This window comes from Mixophyes fleayi, chromosome 2, assembly GCF_038048845.1.
Source record: "Mixophyes fleayi isolate aMixFle1 chromosome 2, aMixFle1.hap1, whole genome shotgun sequence".
NCBI classification, from domain to species: domain Eukaryota; kingdom Metazoa; phylum Chordata; class Amphibia; order Anura; family Limnodynastidae; genus Mixophyes; species Mixophyes fleayi.
Genome location: NC_134403.1, coordinates 364,794,467 through 364,817,344, shown reverse-complemented (window position 1 = coordinate 364,817,344; position 22,878 = coordinate 364,794,467). Strand labels below are relative to the sequence as shown.

At 39.4% G+C, this 22,878-nt stretch overlaps 1 protein-coding gene across 1 annotated transcript; it reads left to right on the top strand.

Moving 5' to 3' along the window:
• The first annotated feature begins 2,317 nt into the window (after positions 1-2,317).
• Positions 2,318-18,523, top strand: LOC142139589 (OX-2 membrane glycoprotein-like). Its single transcript, XM_075197323.1, has 5 exons — positions 2,318-2,657; positions 9,680-9,740; positions 11,181-11,504; positions 15,609-15,926; positions 18,262-18,523. Exons 1-5 carry the CDS (start codon positions 2,646-2,648, stop codon positions 18,396-18,398), a joined length of 852 nt encoding a protein of 283 aa, XP_075053424.1. The 5' UTR covers positions 2,318-2,645; the 3' UTR covers positions 18,399-18,523.
• Positions 18,524-22,878: the final 4,355 nt, after the last annotated feature.

The following is a 22,878-nucleotide window of genomic DNA, read 5'->3' as shown; positions in this document are numbered from 1 at the left end:
TCTTTATCCCGAATGCTCCCCCTCTAAATTCTCTGCTGCCACCACCAGGCTCCTGGAACCCCGTCCTTCTGGGTAACTATTGCTGCTAGTGTACCCCCCTTGTTGGGCACCTGGGCTTGTAGCCCTGACCTCTTCCTTCAGATCAAGGCTGCTGCGGATAGTTCACTCTGGCCTCTCACAATGCCCAAAGCTGCCGGTATCAGGCAAAGCGTTGGTACTGAAGTGCTGGACCCCAACCTCAGAACAGCTGGATAATGGATTAAATTGGTCTCATCTGTGGTCACAGGAATTACAGCAGGTAAGTAGGTTCTTGAAGCAGTGATGTCTATTGGCTCAGAAAGGGTCTTTATAAAAACCGATCACACTAGTTGAGGATACTAGTGTTCATCCAGAAGTTCAGATGATATACACACATTACATTACAGAGCTCTTTAAATACTCTTTTACATACCTAACCTAGCAGGAGGTAATCTCGCCTCCTACCCATTTAACCAGTCTAGGCTGATTCATGCAGCCTGCTTGTGAATCAGCCTGGATGGATTAACACCTTTCACATTGCTGCTAGTGACAAGAAGGAGTGTTCTTCCTCCGTGTCCATGAGCTGCCAGGGATAGGGGGGCTCAGCCTCCTCTCCAAACCTGGTGCCAGTCAGTCTAGGAGATTCATCTTTAAATCTGCCTCCTACAAAAACTTCCAGGGACCCTGCCTTGGGGTCTGACTCTCCCCCCTGGCCAAGTTTGGCTCCAGAGAAGGCAGCGAGTCCCCAGCCTGCCAATACCTGGAGCTCTCTGATGCCGCAGTGCCCATACATTAGATCTTTAATTTATTACTAAAAACATTTCAAAATACACATTTACACTCCCCTGCGCCTAGTGCCAGAGTTCAACCCATTGAATGCAGCGCACAGTTTAAAATACATTTTTAATTAATTTAATACATTTAAACATTCATTTTATACATGTGGCGTTGAGTGCCAGTGATTTAACCACATTTAAAGAACTCGGGACTCGGTCACACAGGGAAATTCCAATATGAAGGTGACTAATTGATTACAAAATTATTTTGTTTGTTCGATTTAAGATGCGTAGCTGTTATGTTTTGAAAGATTTTCATTTTGGTACCAACTTGATAAAGACTGAATACAGGTCTAAACGCATTGGTTGATGTGGGAGAAGACTGTTCTATGGGAACATGGACTGATGAACAAAGGACCATGGACTGATGAACAAAGGACTTTGTTAACCTACTTATCACGTAGATCAGGTAGGAGTCCAATTACTCCCTTAGGGGATATTTATTTAAATGTTTTAAGTTTGTTTGTAATAATTATACACCTTTAGATACATATATTTTTTATATTTTTATACCCCTTGATAGAGGTTTATTTCTACATTCTTCTATCCTACGGAGTTCGTAGGTCTATGTCATACCTCCGTTATATTTCACATGTGATATTTTTCACTGCACTCCTTCCATTTGGAGTATTTCACAGAGTAATCATTATATTGACCTGCAGAAGACACTTTCATCTGCTTGAGAATTCATCACCCAAGTTTGTGAAATGTTCATTTAGCAATGATATCACGTGAGTGCAGTTCAATCACTTTTTTAATTTTTTTATGGATATATCACAGAACTTAACTATATCCGTATATTTTTGCTTTTTTTGGATTGAAGACATGCATTTAGCATCTGGAGCCATATTTGTGCAAATATGAAATGTTTTCATTGTGTTATTTGAAATATAGGCTCAGATTATTTGAGTTATTATAATTGATTTTGTATGGTTTGTGTTTTTTTTTTATTTTCATATCCATACTTTGTTGGAGGAATTTATTTTCTTCTTCATTCCTTGAGGTTAGCGCCATTGCTATGTTCTTTGTTTTGTCAGTGTTAGGCTGCTTTTCACAAGGTTGAGTGCCTGGAGATTCTTTTTTATTTTTTGTTTTGTTTAAGTTTTATATGGGATTTATGGCCCAAACTGAGTTAACATGGATATAATGATGTTGGTGATGGTGAAGAATCTGTAGCTCGGCCCTTTTGGAATTTTGTAGAACACCTAGAGAGCAGTAAAAGTAATATATTGTCCCTGGACACAGTCAACTGACCACATATCTGTATTTCCATCGGTATATCTGTCATTCCCAAAACAATACGGATCAAAGAAATGTGAAATGCACCGTTTCTAAAGCTATCCTTTTTGCTAACTGCACATTTAAAGAGAGTGCTCTAGGATGCCACCTACTGTACTTTCCCCCCTACTTAGCACTTGCAGCAGTAATAGTTATCGCCCATATCCATATCTGATCTAGTGTTTTCCCATGGAATTACTACAAACATTAAGTGATGACGACTGAGAAATTACAAGTTAAGCTTCACAATTATCATCAGATGCAGCTTCCACAACAATCAATATGATCATATCATCACCCTGACCTGCAGGAAGGATAACAATACTAAATCTATAAATAACATTTTCATGTGGAACTGCCGTAATGTTTGTCAAAATCAGACATATTAATTCCTCATCTCTAGTCCAATCTTTAGACTGACCAAAGACCAACAGGTGGCAGCAGTGTGTATTTTCCTATGGACTATGTCTGGACACTAAAGGAAATGGCTCAGAGAAGTATATAAAACTTACAATGAGCTGGAAGGTAAGACATGAACCGCATGTGTTTCTTTTACTAACCTTGTTTGTGGTCTGAATTTGTCCTTTGTGCATTTTTGCTATATTTTAAATTATGGTTAAGAAGCCCCCCATATGTGTTTATCATAATAATTGCTATAAATGTGGGAATATAATATACCCATTAGTGACGTAATTTGCTTAAACAATGAATTGCTTTACTAAATCAAACTTACACACATGGTCACAGTTCTTTAGTTTATTTTCTTTCTTGTATCTTTATATATTTTGTGACTAATCTAATTTAATTCACGAAGGTGATTACAGATGGAAAAATAACAATAAACTAATTGGCTAAATAAATTTGGGACGGCTAAAGGTGATTTATCCAGATTTCTGCTTAAGGTTGTTTTTTAGACTTTTGTCAAAGTGACGTAAAGGAATTTCAGATATGATCCTAAGTTTACTGACATTTCTTTCCGATATGACGCTGTGTATTGTATGTGCGTTCTCCAATGCAGGATACTATAATTACAAGAGACGTGTCTGAAAAGTATAATAATGCCTTATAAATCAGATTAAGACCTGGGACTGGAGTTATGAATAGGATATATATTTGTCCGATGTGGAGATTTGAAATAGTTTATTTATAGATTGATAGAGAACTCGTTTAAAAATGATCTGTTTCCTGCAGGGAATTCAGTTTCCTCACTGCAATCATTAGCTGCAAGTTCTTTTTCCACACTTTCATTTTGTTCCCTATAAATCTCTTTTTATTGCAATATCTATACAATAAAACTTGCATGACAATGAATTGTATTCATCAATGTTATCTACATCGGTTTATATTTTGTATGTGAACTAAACTTGTATTCAGATAACTTAATATACTGTAGGTAAATGATAAAAGTATTATCAGGTTGACAATTTCTAACTGTGATCAGCAACCTATTCAGTGTGTGAATGTAACATTTTACCTTAATAGAGGGACCAGGTTTACTGTCAAATGCTGGGTATTTCAGCAACTTCCAGCCTTATTATGATTAACACAGTGGTTGAAGTGGACATTTAGAAGTGGCCATATTAAATATGTAAGTGACTGGAATGTGATAGTGTTACAATGAAGGCAGTAGGAGAAGAGGTGGTATGACATACCCCTGTACAGCCTCCACTTCCACTAATATATATAATGTAAGTGACTGTAATGTGATAGTGTTACAATGAAGGCAGTAGGAGAAGAGGCTGTATCATACTCCTGTATACTCCTCACTTCCACCACTGTATCTATATATATATATATATATATATATATATATATATATATATATAATGTGAGTGACTGGAGTGTGATAGGGCTACAATGAAGGCAGTAGGAGAAGAGGTGGTATGACATACCCCTGTATAGCCCCCACTTCCACCAATATATATAATGTAAGTGACTGTAATGTGATAATGTTACAATGAAGGCAGTAGGAGAAGAGGCTGTATCATACTCCTGTATACTCCTCACTCCCACCACTGTATCTATCTATATATATATATATATATATATATATATATATATATATATATATATATATATGTAAGTGACTGTAATATGATAGTGTTACACTGAAGGCAGAAGAAGTGGCGGTGTGACATACCCCTGTATACCCCCCACCTCCACCAATATATATATATATATATATATATATATATATATATATATATATATATAATGTAAGTGATTGTAATGTGATAGTGTTACAATGAAGGCAGTAGGTGACCACTGATTTAACGGCAATATGGTACTAGCTTCATGGGAGTTGTTTAGTCTCTGAGAATAACCACGTACAAAATACAAGATTCTACAAAACTTTGTGCATTTAATTTGCAAGAAATAAATAATCCCCAAGCTGTAGGAAATATCCTATGTCCTTGCTGTCAGTTTCCCCAATTGGTCCTATCATGTCAGCATTCCACATTACAAATGTCAACAAAGCATTTCCTTTGCAAACAGAAAGCAATGGCACCAGTTATAACAGTTATTTTCTCAAAATTGTTTTTGCAATACTCCCAAATTAACCCTCTGTAACATGTTATTGGTTCGTGATATCACACAGATTCCGGATTAATTATGGCAAAAATGGAGATCTGTATATCTGTGGTGCATATTGTCCCTTTATTTAAAACATACATTTTATTTAATTCTTTTAAAATTATTTCTCTTTTATTTTAATACAGTTTTATCACTGCATTAAAAACCAGAACAATATAAAACAATAGAAAAACGGTGTCGAATTTAGTCTTAAAGTTACCATTTTGTGAAGCTGCTGTTCCTTATCATTCTCAATCTCACTTATCACTAAAGCTTCTTGTTTCACTAATCACCTATGTAATATATTTCCTTTATTAAGGAAATTAATGCATACTTACCTACTTTCTTCAGCTCTCTTCCGGGAGCCAGCCAGTGGAGGGGGGCGTGAGGGGGCGGGGCGGCCAAAATCGCGTCATTTCGGCCCCGCCCCCTGTGACGTCATGACGCAAATTGCGTCATTTGACAGCGGGGGGCGGGGCTAAACGCCGCGATTCATCGGGAATCGCGGCGTTTGGGATCTAATTCTGCCCACTTCACTAGGAAGTGGGCACTTCCTAGTGAAGTGGGCAGAATTCGGGAGATTGCCACACTCGCCCGGGAGTCCGGGAGACTCTCGCAAAATGCGGGAGTCTCCCGGACATTCCGGGAGAGTTGGCAAGTATGAATTAATGTGGAAAGAGAGGCACCTTGACCCCCCCTGAAACGTATTGAGGAGTATATGTAATATTATGGAGGTGTTTATTGACAATCTATTATTCACATCAATTGATTCCACATTCAAGTTCCAATAAAGATACAGCAAACAGCATAACATTAGACATAGAGTGTGTTAGCAAATTGTTCCCTATTGCTAGTTTATATATCAAACCTTGAATTTTATATTTATTGTGGAACTGAAGCTGAAACATTGCTTTAGTGGACATTAGATTGCATTATTTTTGCTTTCGTTTGAGTGTCAGAACAATTTTGTTTATATAATTTGGAAATTGCTCATTGCAACCAATATCTCTGATGGCTGCTTTTAATCAACAAATAGTCTGTTATATTAGCAGAAATGTTTGATGTAACCATCATTCAGAAAGGAATTGGACCATCATGGAATGTTACATTGTAACATGTAATACTTTTTTTCAAGTTTCAAGGTTAAAGTGCTCAAACACAAAAGTTTGGTTTTGTATCTGTTTTAAAATGCATAGGCAAACCTAGTGCCTGGAAACCCCCCTCTAAGCCTGGGGCACTGTATAATTGAGGTGGTTGGACCCTGCCCCCGCTTCACACAGCTCTGCTTGAAAAGGGAGAGCTGGGGTCATGAGTTCAATTCCCGACCATGGCCTTATCTGTGAGGAGTTTGTATGTTCTCCCCGTGTTTGAGTGGGTTTCCTCCGGGTGCCCCGGTTTCCTCCCACATTCCAAAAACATACTGGTAGGTTAATTGGCTGCTACCAAATTGACCCTAGTCTCTGTGTATGTTAGGGAATTTAGACTGTAAGCTCCGATGGGGCAGGGACTGATGTGAGTTCTCTGTACAGCGCTGCGGAATTAGTGGCGCTATATAAAAAAATGGAAATGATGATCTTGATGATGATGGGTACTTATCAGCCTCTCTCATATCTCTCAAAGCAGTCAGCTTATAATGTCTCCTGTTATAGCACTCTCTCTTTCTATGCAGCGCTGGTCTCTCTCATCACCGCTGTATCCCTTGTTCAATACTGTTACGTCTCCTCTCCTCCATACTCCTTCTCCTCTTTCAACTGCTACACATCATCTGCCAGTATCCAGTCATTCCTCTCACCTGTCACTTTTTTCTGGCTCCTTTGGTCTCAGCGATGTCACTGTGAGCAGATCTTTATCAATCCCTGACATTAGTTCCAACCATCATGTCCGCCGGCACTACATAGACATACCAATGCCACATTACTCATTGGCTGCCAGACCATGCTGGCACTTGTAGAACTACAAGCACCTGCATTCTCCAACATCCAGGGCCTGCTGGGTTCTCTAGTACACCTGTACACTGAAGTAAACACGAAAACTCCTTTATAAGAATATAAAGAATTAGGACTAATATATAAATACATACATGTATACACAAAACACATAGCAAACAGAGGACATGAAATCTACATGTAGGTTCTTGGGACAAAGTTTTAATCATTGGGGGAACTGCAGCATGAAAAAAATTGTGAGAGAAGAGGGTGTAAAGGACAGGTGGTTAAGCGGGAGCTAGATTGTAATTTAGCTACTCACTCAGGTGTAGCAGGATCAAAAGAAGAAAGTAGTCAGTGTGGTGAGTTGTGGGTAAGTGAAAGTTGTTGTGACGAAGTCTCAATTCTTATTGTGTCAATTTTGCCTTTGAAGTGGTCGGATATGTCTTGAGCAGTGAAGGAATTAGTAGGAGGAGGTGGGGGAGGTTGGAGTACACAATCGAAGAATAGAAAAGAGGTCATGGGGTTTAGAGTAAAGAGAGAATTAACAGGAAATGTAAGATAGGTTTGTATAGAGGGATATACTGTAATTGTGATGGGCAGTTTGGTAGAGAGGCCAGATCTAAATTTATGCTAGTAGCAAGCAAGAGAACGGCAATGTTTCTGGAGGCTCCCAGGACTAGCTCTTTTCATCCCAAAGGTGGGGTTGGTTTTGCTGTATTGGGTGGAATGTAGCAGGAGCTAGTTTATCAAGGGTATGAAAAGGTGCTTGAGAAGAAAAGGGATTCAGGCTTAACAGTCATCAAGGACATGTAAGATAGACCAGGAGGGCATTAGATGATATCTACACAAATAGTCACAAATAAGTGTCCGAGAGTCTGGACCTCAAAAGAGATGAAGCAGAGAGTAGGTGATGGACACAGAGCTTAGACAGGAGGACTCCTTGCCATGTCCTGGGTCTAGATGTGTGACTCCATTGTAGACCACCACAGAAAAGTGCAATGGGAGAAGCAGAGTCCTGCTCAGAAAGATAGGTGTCCTGAGAAGGAGTTAGATATAAAGAGGTATAAAGAGATGAGTTATTATACTTGGAGCTCTTTTCCAGAGAGCACATAAAGACGAAGTGCTTGGGGAAGCAGAGGGGCTAAAACATGGTTTTCTAGGTCGCAGCTCAGAATCTTTTAACAATATAGGGAAGTCCAGGGGTTTGGTATATGTCAATCAGAAAGAAAAGGAAGAAGAGATAGTAAATGAGATTGAGATTAACAGGAATGAATATTTCTTTCACAGAGATATGGCCCTGGGATATGTGATTTAAGAAACGGACATAGTTGTTGCAAGGAAGGAATGAAGTAAGCACTGCGGGGGAGAGGTATGGGCCAAAGTAAGGTCTAAGAGTAATTTTTTTATGCCGGCATATCAGTGATTTACCAGTTTGAACGGAGTGGAAATGGCTGTGTGACCTTCTGTGAAGCAGGAAACTGTCCTAAAAATGTACATCCCTATATCTCAATTTATCAATCTTGTATGATTAAATCTCATTTTTGCCATCTACATGGGGCATTTTATTATCTGCTGAATCTTGTCCGAATTAGGCCAGATTCTTGAAATGATTCAATGGACCAAAAGTTTAGCACTTCATACCAACATTAAATTTGGACTACTTGATTCATTGAACTCTATTAACCAGGAACTTTGTGCCTGTTGCCATAGTGATACCACTATAAACTTTTAACCCACAAAATAACTGTCTATCATCATCATCAACATTTATTTATATAGCGCCAGCAAATTCCGTAGCGCTTTACAATTGGGAACAAACATTGATAAGACAACACTGGGTAATACATACAGACAGAGAGGTAAGAGGGCCCTGCTCACAAGCTTACAATCTATAGGACAATGGGAGTTAGAAACACAAGGGCACGTGCTACATCATAATGCACAATGGACCAGCCAGACTGCAAAGGTAAAAGTACTGAGTGGGCTGTGTGTGTGACAATGTTGGTCAAAAGGTTGTTGTCTTGTGTTAGCTGTGTAGAGGGTGGTAATAGGGTAATCTAGGGAAATTAAGATGATGGTTGAGGAATATCATAACCTTGTCTGAAGAGGTGGGTTTTCAGTGAACGCTTGAAGGTTTGAAGACTAGAGGAAAGTCTTACTGTGCGAGGGAGGGAATTCCATAAAGTAGGTGCAGCCCGGAAAAAATCCTGTAACCGAGAATAGGAGGATGTGATGAAAGTGGAGGAGAGACGTAGATCTTGTGCAGAACGGAGGTGTCGAGTAGGGAGATATTTCGAGACAAGTGAGGAAATGTATGTTGGTGCAATTTTGTTGATGACCTTGTATGTTCGTTGAAATATAGTGTAGGCATCATTTAAGTGTTTCATTAAGGCTCATTAATTGACTTTAAAATATGGGGATATACACTGCATTTCATTTTGTCCAGATGCCCTCTTTGTCTGCCTTAAATACTACATAGGTACAAACCAAATACTGTATATGAGATGCGTCCCCATGCAAATGTTTTGAGCAAACACATGCAGAGTTGAGCACATATAAATATATATATATATATATATCCCTATAAATGCAGCCTTCACCACTTGAGGCTCCTTTGAATACACTTTCAGCAAGTTTTGCCCCAATCCAATTAGCTAATCCGGTGAGGAGACACAAAGTCTTTCACCGATTCACTCCCAGGTGTACCTCCATAATAAACATGCTAAGCCATGCTTTTTCCCATACAATCAGCCACAATAGTACAGAAATAGACTCATGACATCAGAGAACATCATTTGTGCAGCTTCCTAACTAACCTTTCATAAGCATAATTTTTGTTCTAAAAAATTTAATTTTAGTGCATTTTTTATTTAAACATCAGAACAATGATCTATTCTATCTAAATGAGGATTTTTATTTACAATCAATAGAAACAGATACAGAAATATTTAATGAGACATACATGTATTTGGAATACATTTTACATTCCATGTATACCTAGCAAACGTTTGCATTTAGCTTTAGTTTCCTTTTTTTCTTTTGCAGGAAGCATATTTCCACATTGTCTGCATGCTCTGTTCGGCCAGGGCAGTGATGGGCTTTGATGGTAAGGAATATAAATATAAATGTGGAAACAGCAATGGTTTCTCAAAGTATTAAATAATCTGTTCACATATAGCGCTGAACAGACGCTGTGCATGTGTTGCAGTTTGCTTGTGCTTAAGTATCATGATGCCACTGTGCCCAACAATTTTCATACTACCACTCTCTAATATCTACTCATGGTAGTTTGTGAACAAATGATTGTGAACTGGTATTGGCATTAATTATTTCAATGCCTGCACTGCTTCCAGTGCACTGTGCATGTGGTCATTATTGTTTGACCCTGGTCAAAATTCTCTGGATGCCCAGCTTTACTGAACTGTTTTGTTCTTGTGTTCCTGATCTTCTGTTCTCATGTTTCAGACCTTCAGTTCCTGTGTTCCTGACCTTCTGTTCTTGTGTTCCTGACCTTCTGTTCTTGTGTTCCTGACCTTCTGTTCTCGTGGTCCTGACCTTTTGTTCTTGTGTTCCTGACATTCTGTTCTTGTGTTCCTGACCTTCAGTTCCTGTGTTTCTGACCTTTTGTTCTCGTGTTTCTGACATTCTGTTCTTGTGTTCATGACCTTCAGTTGCCTTGTTTCTGACCTTCTGTTCTCGTGTTCCTGACCTTCTGTTCTCGTGTTCCTGACCTTCTTCTCCCATGTTCCTGATCTTCTCATCCCATTTTCCTGACTTTCAGTTCCTGTGTTCCTGACCTTCCATTCTTCTATTCCTGACCTTCTGTTCCTGTGTTCCTCACCTTCTGTTCTTGTGTTCCTGCCTTTCTGCTCCCATGTTCCTGATCTTCTCTTCCCATTTTCCTGACTATTTTTTCCTGTGTTCCAGACCTTCTGCTCTCATGTTCCTGACCTTCTGCTCTCATGTTCCTGACCTTCTGCTCTTATGTTTCTGACCTTCTGCTCTCGTGTTACCTTTTCTGGATTCTATTTATCAAGAACCCTGTGAATGTGATGTCTTCAACATAGAACACAATATGCTGGGGAAGGTATAGCTGCATTTCTATATAGTAGCATGAAGACCTTTCTTCTACCTATTCAGCCAGGTCTTCTTGTAGCCTATTTTATAGTCATATTATGTTGTTTGTCATCCTAAGTCCTTCAACTGTTTTTAGTTTTAGCCATTACTGCATCCCTAGTGAACTTACAAATGTATTATTAAATTGAAGTTCCTACTATTTTGTTAATCTCTCCTGTACAGCTAATTAACATTACAATTTCTCCCTCGTGGAATTTCACCCCCGTTACAGACCTTGGGGTCTCAAAAATGTTGCCTTCCAAATACTTGAATGCATATGGTGCGGATAAAAAGGGAATTGTGGGGGTAATTACTAAAGAAAAGGTGATGCATCTTGTGGTTCTGGAGTGGCTTTTGCCCTGTACTATTACGTATGTATTTATGTATGAAATGTTCTGAAAAATGACAGATTCTTTTATTGATGTTGCAGACACGGTGAATACTATAAGCGCTCAGGTGGATTTTGGTGAAAGTGCGAAATTAGAGTGTAATTTATTAGGTCCAAATAACCTCAATCAAGTGACCTGGACAAAGATTGTAGGAAACAAAGAGACTACTGTGGCCACGTACACAAAGTCTGAAGCAAAAATCAGCAAGGAATATGAGAAGCGCCTAAATATCAGCATTTCAAATTTAAATAAGACGACCATCACAGTGTTTAAAGCCAGCGTTGACGATGAAGGATGCTACACTTGTGTGTTCAATGTGTTCCCTACAGGATCCCAAAGGGGGAAAGTCTGTCTTTCTATTTCTGGTAAGAGTTTACAAATAGTCGATCCAGCAGTAGTGAAATGACATATAGATCCAAGCTCAATCTTTAATAATGAATGCAAGTTAAATCTGTTTTCATATATTACTCTTATAACAAAAATGTAGGCAAGTTAAATTGCATAAACTAGTGTGAATTACAATTAACTAAATGAAAACAATCTCCCTATTATTCTCTTCCTCTTTAGACTTCCACTTCACATATTTTATTCCATAATGGGTTCTCTACACTATTCACCCTGGAAAACACATTCATTTTCCCCAATGCTCAATGTCTATTTTTGTTTGCCTGTAATCCTTGTCTCCATAACCTGACCTACCCTTATCTTATGTTGTCCGTTTACTGTTCATTTTTTTTAATGTACTCTTTACTTTGCTTTTTAGGTAAAGCTACAACAAATAAAACATGAGTCAGGGTCTTATGTAGAGTAGTACGTAAGTGGCCAAGGATATGTCTTAGCCTGCTTTCAGACTGTATCCCCCCCTTCTGGCTCTCCACGCATAGACAGGCATAATTGGAGAGGAGAGGTAGTGGGCGAGCCTAGCAAAGCAAGGGCATGTTCACACTCTTAAGTGCCATGTTGAGGGGGAAGTAGCCGCACATAGGCCTCTAGGAGACATATCTATTGCGGGTGCTTTCTCCTGTTGCAAGTCTGTGCTGCAAGTCACCAAACAGCTTAACCAAGCCTTAGGCTGAAAATTGGGGGAACAAAAGGGTGCCCCCAGCCTTGGCTGGTGGTTGTATAGCAGGGAAACCCACAGCACTGGCTCCCCCTGCCATAATGCCAAGCTAGCCCTAAGCGGGTCAACACAGGGCTGAATTTCATAGGAAGATCAAGCCCGCCCAAAAATGTGGGCCACCCCATCTAGGTTGAACCAGCCCTGGAGCGGTGGGTATGGGCAGAGCTGGATTAAGGCTCTGGTGGGGGGAGGCCCGGGGCACTTATATCACAGGGGTCCTTATGACGTAATGTGGTTATAATTTTAGACAAATTTTAGACAAACACACAGGCAGTACTGTGTGCACTACTGTTAGGTGCACGCAGCTCTGCCTTAACGATCAGTAGAATGTGAAGCGGGACATTCCTCCCTTGTAGTCGGACCAAATCCTGACTAAGCGAGACAGTCACCCAAATTCAGGACTGCCCCACCAGATTTATGACAGTTGGCAGACTGTCCTGCTCTCTCCTACCTGTTCTCGCAGCTTTCCCTGCCTGTGGATGCTGGTTTCTTTAGATCAGTTGCTGCTTGTCTGGATCCTGGAATGTTGGGGGCCCTATTTGGAAAATGGGTACATGTAATTTAGAAAGCTCCAACCACCCCTGGCGTTAAATCAATAGCCCCCATTTTAATAATTAGGCCTCCCTCCAGCCCCAATATTAGAATAATACTATTCACATTTGATAAATAGATCTATTTATCTCCAACCAGCCCTGGCTTGGAAAACCACAAGTGCCGTCATGCCCTGGAACCTAGGACCGGTAGTGCACCAGAGACAAATGTCAATAAAACACAAACAAGTTTAAAAATACTTTTATTTGAAATAAGAACACCCCTACAGTAACCTCATTCACCCTCTTTATTTGTCACCTAGGCCAAGACATCCTCTTCTTCTGTAATAAATACATAAATTCTCCATGATTTCTTGGTTTGGCAAAAAAATACAACCCTCATATGCAGCGCACAATTAGCTGCTATGATCTCCCGTTGAAAATGAGCTTTTAGCGTTAGTTCAGTCATATATATAACATGGGGAATTCCCACAGCTCAAGTTCAGAGCTTGAGTGCAAATGTAAATTACTTGAGGTCCTTAATGTGTACAATGTGCTGATTGTCTTCCACTAATATATCTTATTCCAAAGTCTACCCAACTTGTAGTAATATCTCTCCTTGTCTCTAATTTCCAATGTGCCTTGTCAGTGTACTGAATCCATTGTCCTTAATTGTACTTGGGGGTAGATTTACTGAACCTAAGAAAAGTAAAGGTGGAGATGTTGCCCATAGCAACCAATCAGATTCTGGCTATCATTTTCTAGAATGTACTAGATAAATGATAGTTAGAGTCTGATTGGTTGCTATGGGCAACACCTCCACTTTTCCTTTTTAGAAGGTATAGTAAATTTAAATCACCCAGTCACAAAGTCACACAGTCATGTTTGTCTGTGGGTCAGATGGTTGTTTGAGCATAGAAATAGACCACATTTTGTATGACCTGAGAGGTGGGAATCAGGTAGAGTAGCCCAGGGATGCTCATAGGGTAATAGTTTGGAAATGTAATATGCTTGTCTGAAAACGTAAGTTGAGTTTGAAGGTATGGAGGCCAGAGGAAACCAACATCTTTACTCTGTGATGGCAGATGGTGTGATCTTCTTTTGATCCCCGAGATGAGCGATAACTGTATTTCTCGACTATTCTTGACAATAGGACTCTACTATAACTCCAGAGTTGCTGGGTATTTGTTAGCCCAGCTCCACTGCTCCTAATCATACTCTCTGACTGACTGAGTCCTCAATAGTATCATTTTGTGTGGTATTCATAATGCCTTGACCTCCTTACTACCCTTGTGGTTCTCATATGGATAGTACCAGTTGGGGTAGCATTTCCCTTTACACCTGACATAGGTCAGCCCCAGTGATAAAAGTATGTTAGCCACTTCTGGTGCTGACATAGGCATTGCTTGCACGTTGTCCCACAGTGTCCTGGGTCTGGATCCCACTCTCTAAGCTCACAGATGGCACTGGGGACAGACTAAACATGGGTTGGGCCTAAGAGCACATATAAGTCATGACCTTCACCTCCACTTTGCTTGAATCAGGACTAGCGTCTGTCATCTTCTCCTGTTCAGGATCATCTGCAAAAGCAGACAAGAGATCTTCTGCAGACTGCTCTTTGCAGGAGCAGCCTTGCTGCTGGATGGGCTTCCTCCCTTCTACTTGTAACGGCACAGCAGTGCGACTTGTTGCAGTCTGAGACAATGCAGGGTAAATGCTTGACCTTGGCTACTACTCCTGGTTTACGGCTCATGCTCTGCACAGCTCTGTCTCTCCCAAGGTTGTCTTCCCTTGGTGCACATGCTGATTGCTTCTCTCTCCTGCATGCATTTAGCTCTGTCCTTATTCTTCCCGCCACCTTCATAGTTCCTGGGTATAGTTAACCTACAGTTTCAATGCTCAATTTGTTATGCCACTGCCCTGCTCATCTTAAAGTTGCCCTGTTTCCCCCCAAGGCCCACCCATCCATTACAAGGATGCATTGTTGCTCAGTGCCTCGACACCATTCCCAGTGTCTTCCTTATCTTGTTGTCCCCAAATTAGTCTCACCCACTCACAATCTTTTTCCTTAACCGAAGTCTCTCCTCCAGTCCCCTGTTTCTCTCCAATTATTTTAGCTGTGAGGTTTGAACTATTTCTATTTATTGAAGTAAGTGATAACAATAAAAAATAATGACCTACCTAATATCAGGATAATTTTGCTGCCATTGTTAATGTCAGGATCTGGAAGTCATCATATCACCCTGAGCATGCTCGGAACTACATTTGGGACATAATTCAGTTATTCATTCTGAGCATGCCGGTTCTGATAACTCACTCCAGCTTCTTTGAGATGTTGTCTTTTCTTGGTATTGAAGAGGTTATTCAACATGACTTCTGGCAGGTAACCACTGCCGGAATGTTGTGCTTCCTGACCCTGATCCATCACTGGTTGATTGACTGTAACTAAGCCAATAATGCAATGGAATGGGGCAAACACAATCCAAGCTCGCTGACTGCGTTTGTACCTGATAACTATGGAGAACATGAAGAGAGAAGACAGATGGTAGCTCGAGGGACAATGCATTAACTGTGGAACAGTCACAGCAGGGTAACTAGCAGCTAGTGCAGAATGACTTATTGTTATAGAAAACTTGCATTGATCACAGAGGCCATTGAGCAGTATACTCGTGGGAGAAATATAAAAAAAATACATTTTAATTAACTGTTTAATAAGATGGTTCTGTCTAGTAGGAAGGTTGTTATTTGATATCTTTGTATCCGACTTGTAAATAAATCAAGATGACAAAATACAAATCATTAATGCATATACTTTATAGGTGATGTGTTAATCGAAAAACAGCATAAAGCCAGACTGGGTGAAGCCGTAACACTGAGATGCCTTCTGCGAACCCAATCTAATGTCAGGCAGGTGTCATGGCAGAAGAATGGTAAAAACATAGCAACCTACAACACCGTCCAGGGAACATTTAGTGTCTCCGAACATGAAAACATATTAAAGATGACCATGCTGGGTCTGAACAACACTGCAGTCACCATCGGGGAATCCAGAGTGAGCGATGAAGGAGATTATCACTGTCTCTTCAACTCATTCCCTTCGGGTTCTTCTGAAGGGAAAACCACTCTGCATGTCTATGGTAAGTAAAATAAGAAGCTTTCTTATCTTTAGCTTTTTACCTGGTCTTGCAAAAAAAAAAATGCAAATAGCCATGTACATGTCGGTGAGTGTGGTATACAGTAGTGACAAGGAATAAAAGCATTTGACAGGCAACTCATATAGTACCAATATCAACACAAACTATCCAAAGAAATTTAAAGTTACAGCTTTCTGTAAAGTTTCTGAAGCTCTCTGGGTAAGTAAATACAGCTAGTGAGATAATTTTGGAGCTCCTTAGTTCTACATGCAAATAAGTATCTTCTACACTGATGAGCCCTACTAAGAGTGAAACAGTCTGTAGGTGGGATTTTGCCTCAGGAATGTCTCTGTATCATGCTCAGAATACCTGGCAAATAAAGTACTAACCCAGTGGCCAGCCAGGTAAATGTAAAACTCAGAAGTCACAACTTCTGTGACGAAAAGACCTATGTGCATATTGTCAGTACCAAAGAGCAGATATAAATTATTCCATACCCATATTTACTTTCAAATACTGGTTCTCTCTCTCTAAAAGCTCACATGAAGAGCAGAATACTTCTACCATTCACTAATGAACCCCAATTGGGGTTAAACAGGCATACCCAGATACGCAAAACCATCCCTACATTAATGCAGGGCCGTGCTCATTTTGGGTCTGCAAATTGGGATAGTCCTGCTATAACAGGGGTTGTTGGGAGGTATGGTTTCTTTTATATTTTTGCATTAAAGACAGATGTCAGTAGAGCAATGCCAACCAGTGGTCGAATCATGGTACAATGTACAAATCTTGTGTTTTCCAAGTAATAACTTACACGGATGTAGTTTAACCCATATTAACCAATCAGATATTCACTTTCAAAAGTCTAACAGGCACAAAAGTGATGAATGCTAACATCTGATTGGTTGCTGTGGGATTACATCACAGAGGTTTGGTTTGTGGCCATAATGTATAATGGGAAACCTTGGTTTCCTGTCCTCAGGATTTTGGAAATGTAACGTAGGACACCAGCCTAATAAGAAGGTTGTCAGGACTAGAACTCCCACCAATTACTACCCCTTGCTACTTTTTGTAGCCAAATGAAGGGAATCAATTATTATCCTGTTATACCAGGAGCATCAGATGTTTGGCTGACCGGATTTAGGCACAATCGGTCTGTGTTGAGGGGTGACAGAGGCTGGGAGGTGGCTCGTTTTCCTAACAATTTCAAGTTTTATTTTTCTTTCATCAGAGATTTATTTTACTTTCCCTCTTTTTTTAAAAAACTAATGCCTAATTTATCAAACATTTAAGTATATGAAAGCATAATTCTTCATTTGATAATATAAAAAATTCAAATGTTTGATTCCTTGGTCAAACAACTGGCATTAATATATGGCATAATGCATCCCCTACCATGAGATGTAAAGATAATAGAAATCAGCTTGCAGTATGCTGCGTAAAAGCATTTGTTGTGCAACCCTGTTTTTATATCCTAATTTCCTTATGTCATGTAGTTGCTGCATTATCTCACATATCCTTTAAATCACATTTTTTAACATGCTGAGAGATGTCCACTTTTAACTGAATTTACTCAATTAATAATTTGATGATTTACCCAAAAAATCTATTGTTTTTATTATAATAATATTAGATTAATATTTAAACTTCCCAGCTTCTCGGCGAGGCTATGGTATCACTGTCTTGCAGAGAGAGGCAACATTGTTGCAACGATGATAAAAACTTAGGGGGAGAATTCAATTCCCCCCGAAGTACTGCTGCGTAAAAGCTATTACTGGTATTACGGTAATATTACTCCAGCTTTCTGCTCGCAGCTCAGGGAGGTGTGCGCAAAAAGCCGGCATTGAAACTGCCGTAATAACGGTATTTAAGCGCACTATTACCGTAATAACGTTAATAGTGCGCAGGCCGCACTTTTTACAGTAACAATTGAATTCCTTACAGTTCTCTTGGTTGTCTGCAAAGTTCTACTGTAGTGATTTGGAAAGGGGGTGGGGTGGGGGTAGTGAAAGTTCAGATTGCTAGTGATATTTCAACTGAAACGCTAAGCTCATATGTAGATAGGTTAGAAATAACTTTCAGGCAAGCTTATTTTTCTCACAGGAAGAAGAAAAAATTGATAATAATTATAATTTGCAAATCAACTTGTCCCCAATAAAGGGACTATGTCTAAGAATGTGTAGAGTTTCTGTTTATGTATAAAAAATGTTCCACTAATAAAATAACAGGTGATTCTGAGACCGTCCATAAATCTTGAGAGTCGAAGATGTTCTTAGATAACTCTAACAGATCTCAGTACAATCATTATGATCTATGTGAATCCCATTTTCTCTTCCAGAGCCTCTCAATGTGACACTGTTTATGGATAAATCCAAGGATTTCCTAAACATTACATGTGTGGCCAGGGGCGCGTCCTCTCCCTCTGATTTCATGGTCCGGCGTAGGACAGGGTTACTCCACGGGCAGCAGTTCTGATGGGACATTAACAGTTACAAGCTGGATAGTGATTAACGCCGCGGACAGTCAGCTGACTAAAATGATGCAGTGCAGAGTTCTCTATTCAGGGAAGGAGACTCTATTCAATGTCCCTGAGATAAAAAGTAAGTAATGTAGTTTAAGTGTTTTCTATTTATTTTTTGTTGTAATTTACCAACAAAACATAAATTATAAATATAATAAATTATATAAATATAAATTATAATAAATTTCATGAAAACGATCCTTTAAAAACTTTGAGACAAAAGAAAAATATTAGGTTTCTTACAGACAATTTTAAATGCACACTGAGGTGGAAGTGTTTTGAACATAGTGTCGTTGTCCCTAAGTTCTGTTTGTCGGAGTTTGACAGCGGTTAAGCTTCAAGGAGGGGATGCTGCTGACCCCAACCCAAAGAACTAGACCAACACGAGACCCCAAAATAATCTGGATTACCCTCTTCATTGCTTCGCCCCTTTAATCACTGTGAGCTGCTCTCCATCCATCCAACCTCTCCTCATCTCAGCTCCTTCTTTCCTAAGACTATCAGCAGTTCCCTCCTTTCTATCCAGCAGTGGTCAAACCATTCATATCTGGGGGCCATTCTTTGATTGCTTGGCCCAGCGGGAACAGCAGTTAACTTGCTCCAACCAGCTGATTAATAAAGGTTCAGAGCCCCAACATCTTACACTGCTCAGTTGCAGTTCCCCCGTAGTTCTATACTACACTATTACCTTTCCATTAAATGCAAACTTGCAGAGGAAGTTGAAAGGGGAATCTATGAACCCCTGCTTTCTGAACCGCATCAGTCCATCATATTAGAAAATATTTGAGCACTAATGATGGCAAACTCTATATTAACCTAAAATTTTGATCTGCCCAGTCAAGTATTGATCAGATTTTGAATGATAGAACCTGCCGTTCCCCACAAATGGTCCTTCCTGTGCATTCCCAAATGTATGTCAGCTCATGTTTGACCATATGAACGTTATTTTGATGTTCTTGCTTTCAAAATGTTGTCATTTTCTTTATCTAGAAAAAAGAAAACCAGCAGCCCCTGCAGATATTTTCATTTACACTGTCCATCATTTTGGTCTGATGGAAATAGATAAAATCAATGTTTAACCCCCCCCCCCCCCCAAAAAAAAACATTCCGTACACTCACAACCATGGGCTTGGGTCATTAAGGAGAGTAAGGCAAAAAAAGGAGTAAATGTTCTCCGGGACAAACCATGTTACAATACAAGGGGTGCAAATTAGTTTATTATTTTGCACTTAAGTTAAATACTGGCTGTTTTTCCATCTAGCACAGAGACACTTGATAGCTTTATGTTTAACTATAAACCTGTCCCCACATTTTAAATGTACCTTTCTCTCCAATGCAACATGGTTTTGCCCAGGTGCAAAATTACTCATTTTTTATGCTTTGTTCTCCTTAATGACTCAGGCCCCATGTGTTTTTGTGTTTGTATGATAATTTGCATTCACTTGAGATTTGTGCCCATAAGTTTGACCAAAAGTACCTTAGTCTACACAAATCCGAAGGGGTAAGTGTATCAAATCTTCTAAAAAGGTAAAGTGTAGATGTTATCCATTACGACCCATCAGTTTATAGCTTTCATTATGTAGAATATACTAGATTAATGACAGCTACAATCTGATTGGTTGTTATGGCTAACACCTCCACTTTTCCTTTTTGAAACGTTTGATACATCTACCCCTAAGGGGGGTATTCAATTGTTTGTTTTAACGCGCTAAACCCCAAAAAAACGAGCGCTCTAAAAATATTACCGTTAATACGGTAATTACTCGCTAAATTTCATCTCGCAGCTCCCTGAGCAGCGAGCTGAAATTCAGCCGCTGGCAGCGAGTAAGTACCGTATTAACTGTTTACGCGCGCAAAATTACCGTATAATATGAAGTTTTTTTAGAGCGCTCGTTTTTTTTTGGTTTTAGCGCGTTAAAACAAACAATTGAATACCCCCTTAAGAATCCTTGAATCTATGAATTGTTGTAATGTGTTTAAAAAATCTTAAAATACTACTAAGTACTAAAATGCTCTGCTTGTTGGAATGTAAAAACTGGGCACCTGTTTTGTAATAACTGTAATTTTCTTCCATATATTTTACATTTGTTGAATTCAGAATCATAATTTCTCTTCTGTTTGTTGTTTAGATCATAAGACCAGAGTCCAGCCCACTATTATAGCAATGGTTGGTGCCATTTGGTGGTGTTTGTGGTGGCGCTGACGGTAGTGTGTGGTCGTATCAGAAGAAGGACGGCCTCGGAATCACTTAGTCACTAAGACTATTCCGCTACCGGCTGGGGAAGACGTTAATTGGCCTCTGTCGGCTTCTACCAACCTCAACGTCACCAGATTCTTTGAGTTCCTTAGAGATGGATTCCATGGTGCATTCCTCCTATGCAAAAGGCATTTAAACGTTTTATAAACTAATAAATTCTACTTGTTACAATCAAATAGTAAAACATCAATATACATAATAAAACACAACGTAACTTGATCACTGCTTTTAGTCCACACAGAAGCTGGACACTTCCACATGAAAACACAATGCTGCCTAGTGATCACTAATCGTTGTAATATACGACACTTGGGATCACAACTATACAAAGTTCTCTGGCTCACTTACAGAAGAATATTAATTGAAAACCGGATCTCCACAGACAACGGACTTGCTCTGTATTTGGGACGTGACAATATAAGAAGAAGGAGCTCATGCAAAATATGGTTGAATCATTTATTTAATTAAAATTGACCATATAACATCCATATCGCAAAATATTTTAAAGTATGGCCATTTCGGCATTTTACTTGTGAGACGTGAATGGGCATACATTGAAAATCAACTCAGAGAAGTCCAAAGTGTGTGTATTGTAAACTCAAAACTGCAAAAACACTGCAATGTTCACATGCTGCATTTATGATCTGCCCCTGAAATATCAGGTGGAAAGCTTAAAACATCACTACAAAGTCCAACCTACTAACATTGTAGGACCACCCCTTCATTCATTTGGACTCTTCCATTCTCTCCTAAAATATTGCTTTTTTTGAGTACCCATAAAAAAGTATTCCACCCCCTAACCAGAGAATGATTAGTTAAATACGCCACCACTACCCCTTGAATTTCAGTTAAATATCTCAACAGGCAAAACAAAATCTCATTTTTGCATGTAGGTGCGATGCAAGCTGCAAGTTTGCTAGGAACTCCACCTTTCTCTGAGTCCTTCTCATCAGAAGATACAAAACCTTAGACCCCCGAAGACTCAGCCATCTTGGCAGCAGATCCAAACACTTCCTGTAAAAATTACCAAATTGGACCAAGGATAGGTGCATTAAGTCACAGACTGGAATATGCACCGTGGGAGCTCATTTTCTGCACAATCCATAACCCATAACTGCAAAATAACCCTTATTGTCCACAAAATCATAAGGGAAATTTTTTTGCAGTAAGTGCGCCCATTTGTACACAGGTTCGAGTCCTTTTATGTTTGTGTTATACTCCAGTGACAACTGTGTAAATAAAGGCAGAGGAATCTGGACTAACACTAACTATGTTACTATTTCTTTAGTGATGACTACTACATTTTTTATTACATGTGTTATTTAGTCTTTAACACTAATATTAAAGTGTGATCTGATACCTACACACCACATAGGCAGCCATTTTGTGGACTGAACCAATATTCACTAGAACCAGTGACATCTCTGAGGTATTGAGAGTATCTGGTTGCTAGGAGACAGGCTGCATTTTCATTCCTCAAAATGGCTGCCTCCAAAGTATGAGACACATTTTCTGTCAAGTAAGCGTTGGTGCAAAGTTTCTTTGTGGACTGGACATGGTCGGACGATCATTGCCCCCCCACCACCATATCTCTGTCAATAAACTTTATTTTTGCACTGAATTGTTTCTGTACTTAGCATGAGACCCCCTTGCTCCGCCAAATTCCTCCAATCTTCCACTGGAAATGTTTGCTCTTTTTCAAACGTCAAGTTCTTCCATTACCAACTAACGCGTTTTGGAGAAAATCTACAATACGCCCAGCTTTGCAAATCGAGACTCCACCAAAGTGGCTTTTACGTTGAGTCTCCTCCATATTGTGCTTTGGAAAATGAGGTCTAGTGTGTGCAGGAAATAGTTCAACCCCAGGGTGTGACATCTGTGTAGTTTTGCTAAGATCCATTTTCTTTTCTTTGTTTTTTTTCACTACATGTATTTTTTTAAAAAAAATAAAATATGTAAATGTAGCTTCCGCCTCTATCTGTGCATTCACAGCTTAAACATGTTTTGTTTTAAAAGCAAATCCAATCTAGCAACACAATCCAATATAAGACAACACAAAGCTTTGTGTCAAGAGAGAAAAAAGCATTGAATATTGATTGTTTACCACTGAAATGGCTAAAAGCTGCCCATATATATATATATATATATATATATATATATTTATATATAAAACAGGC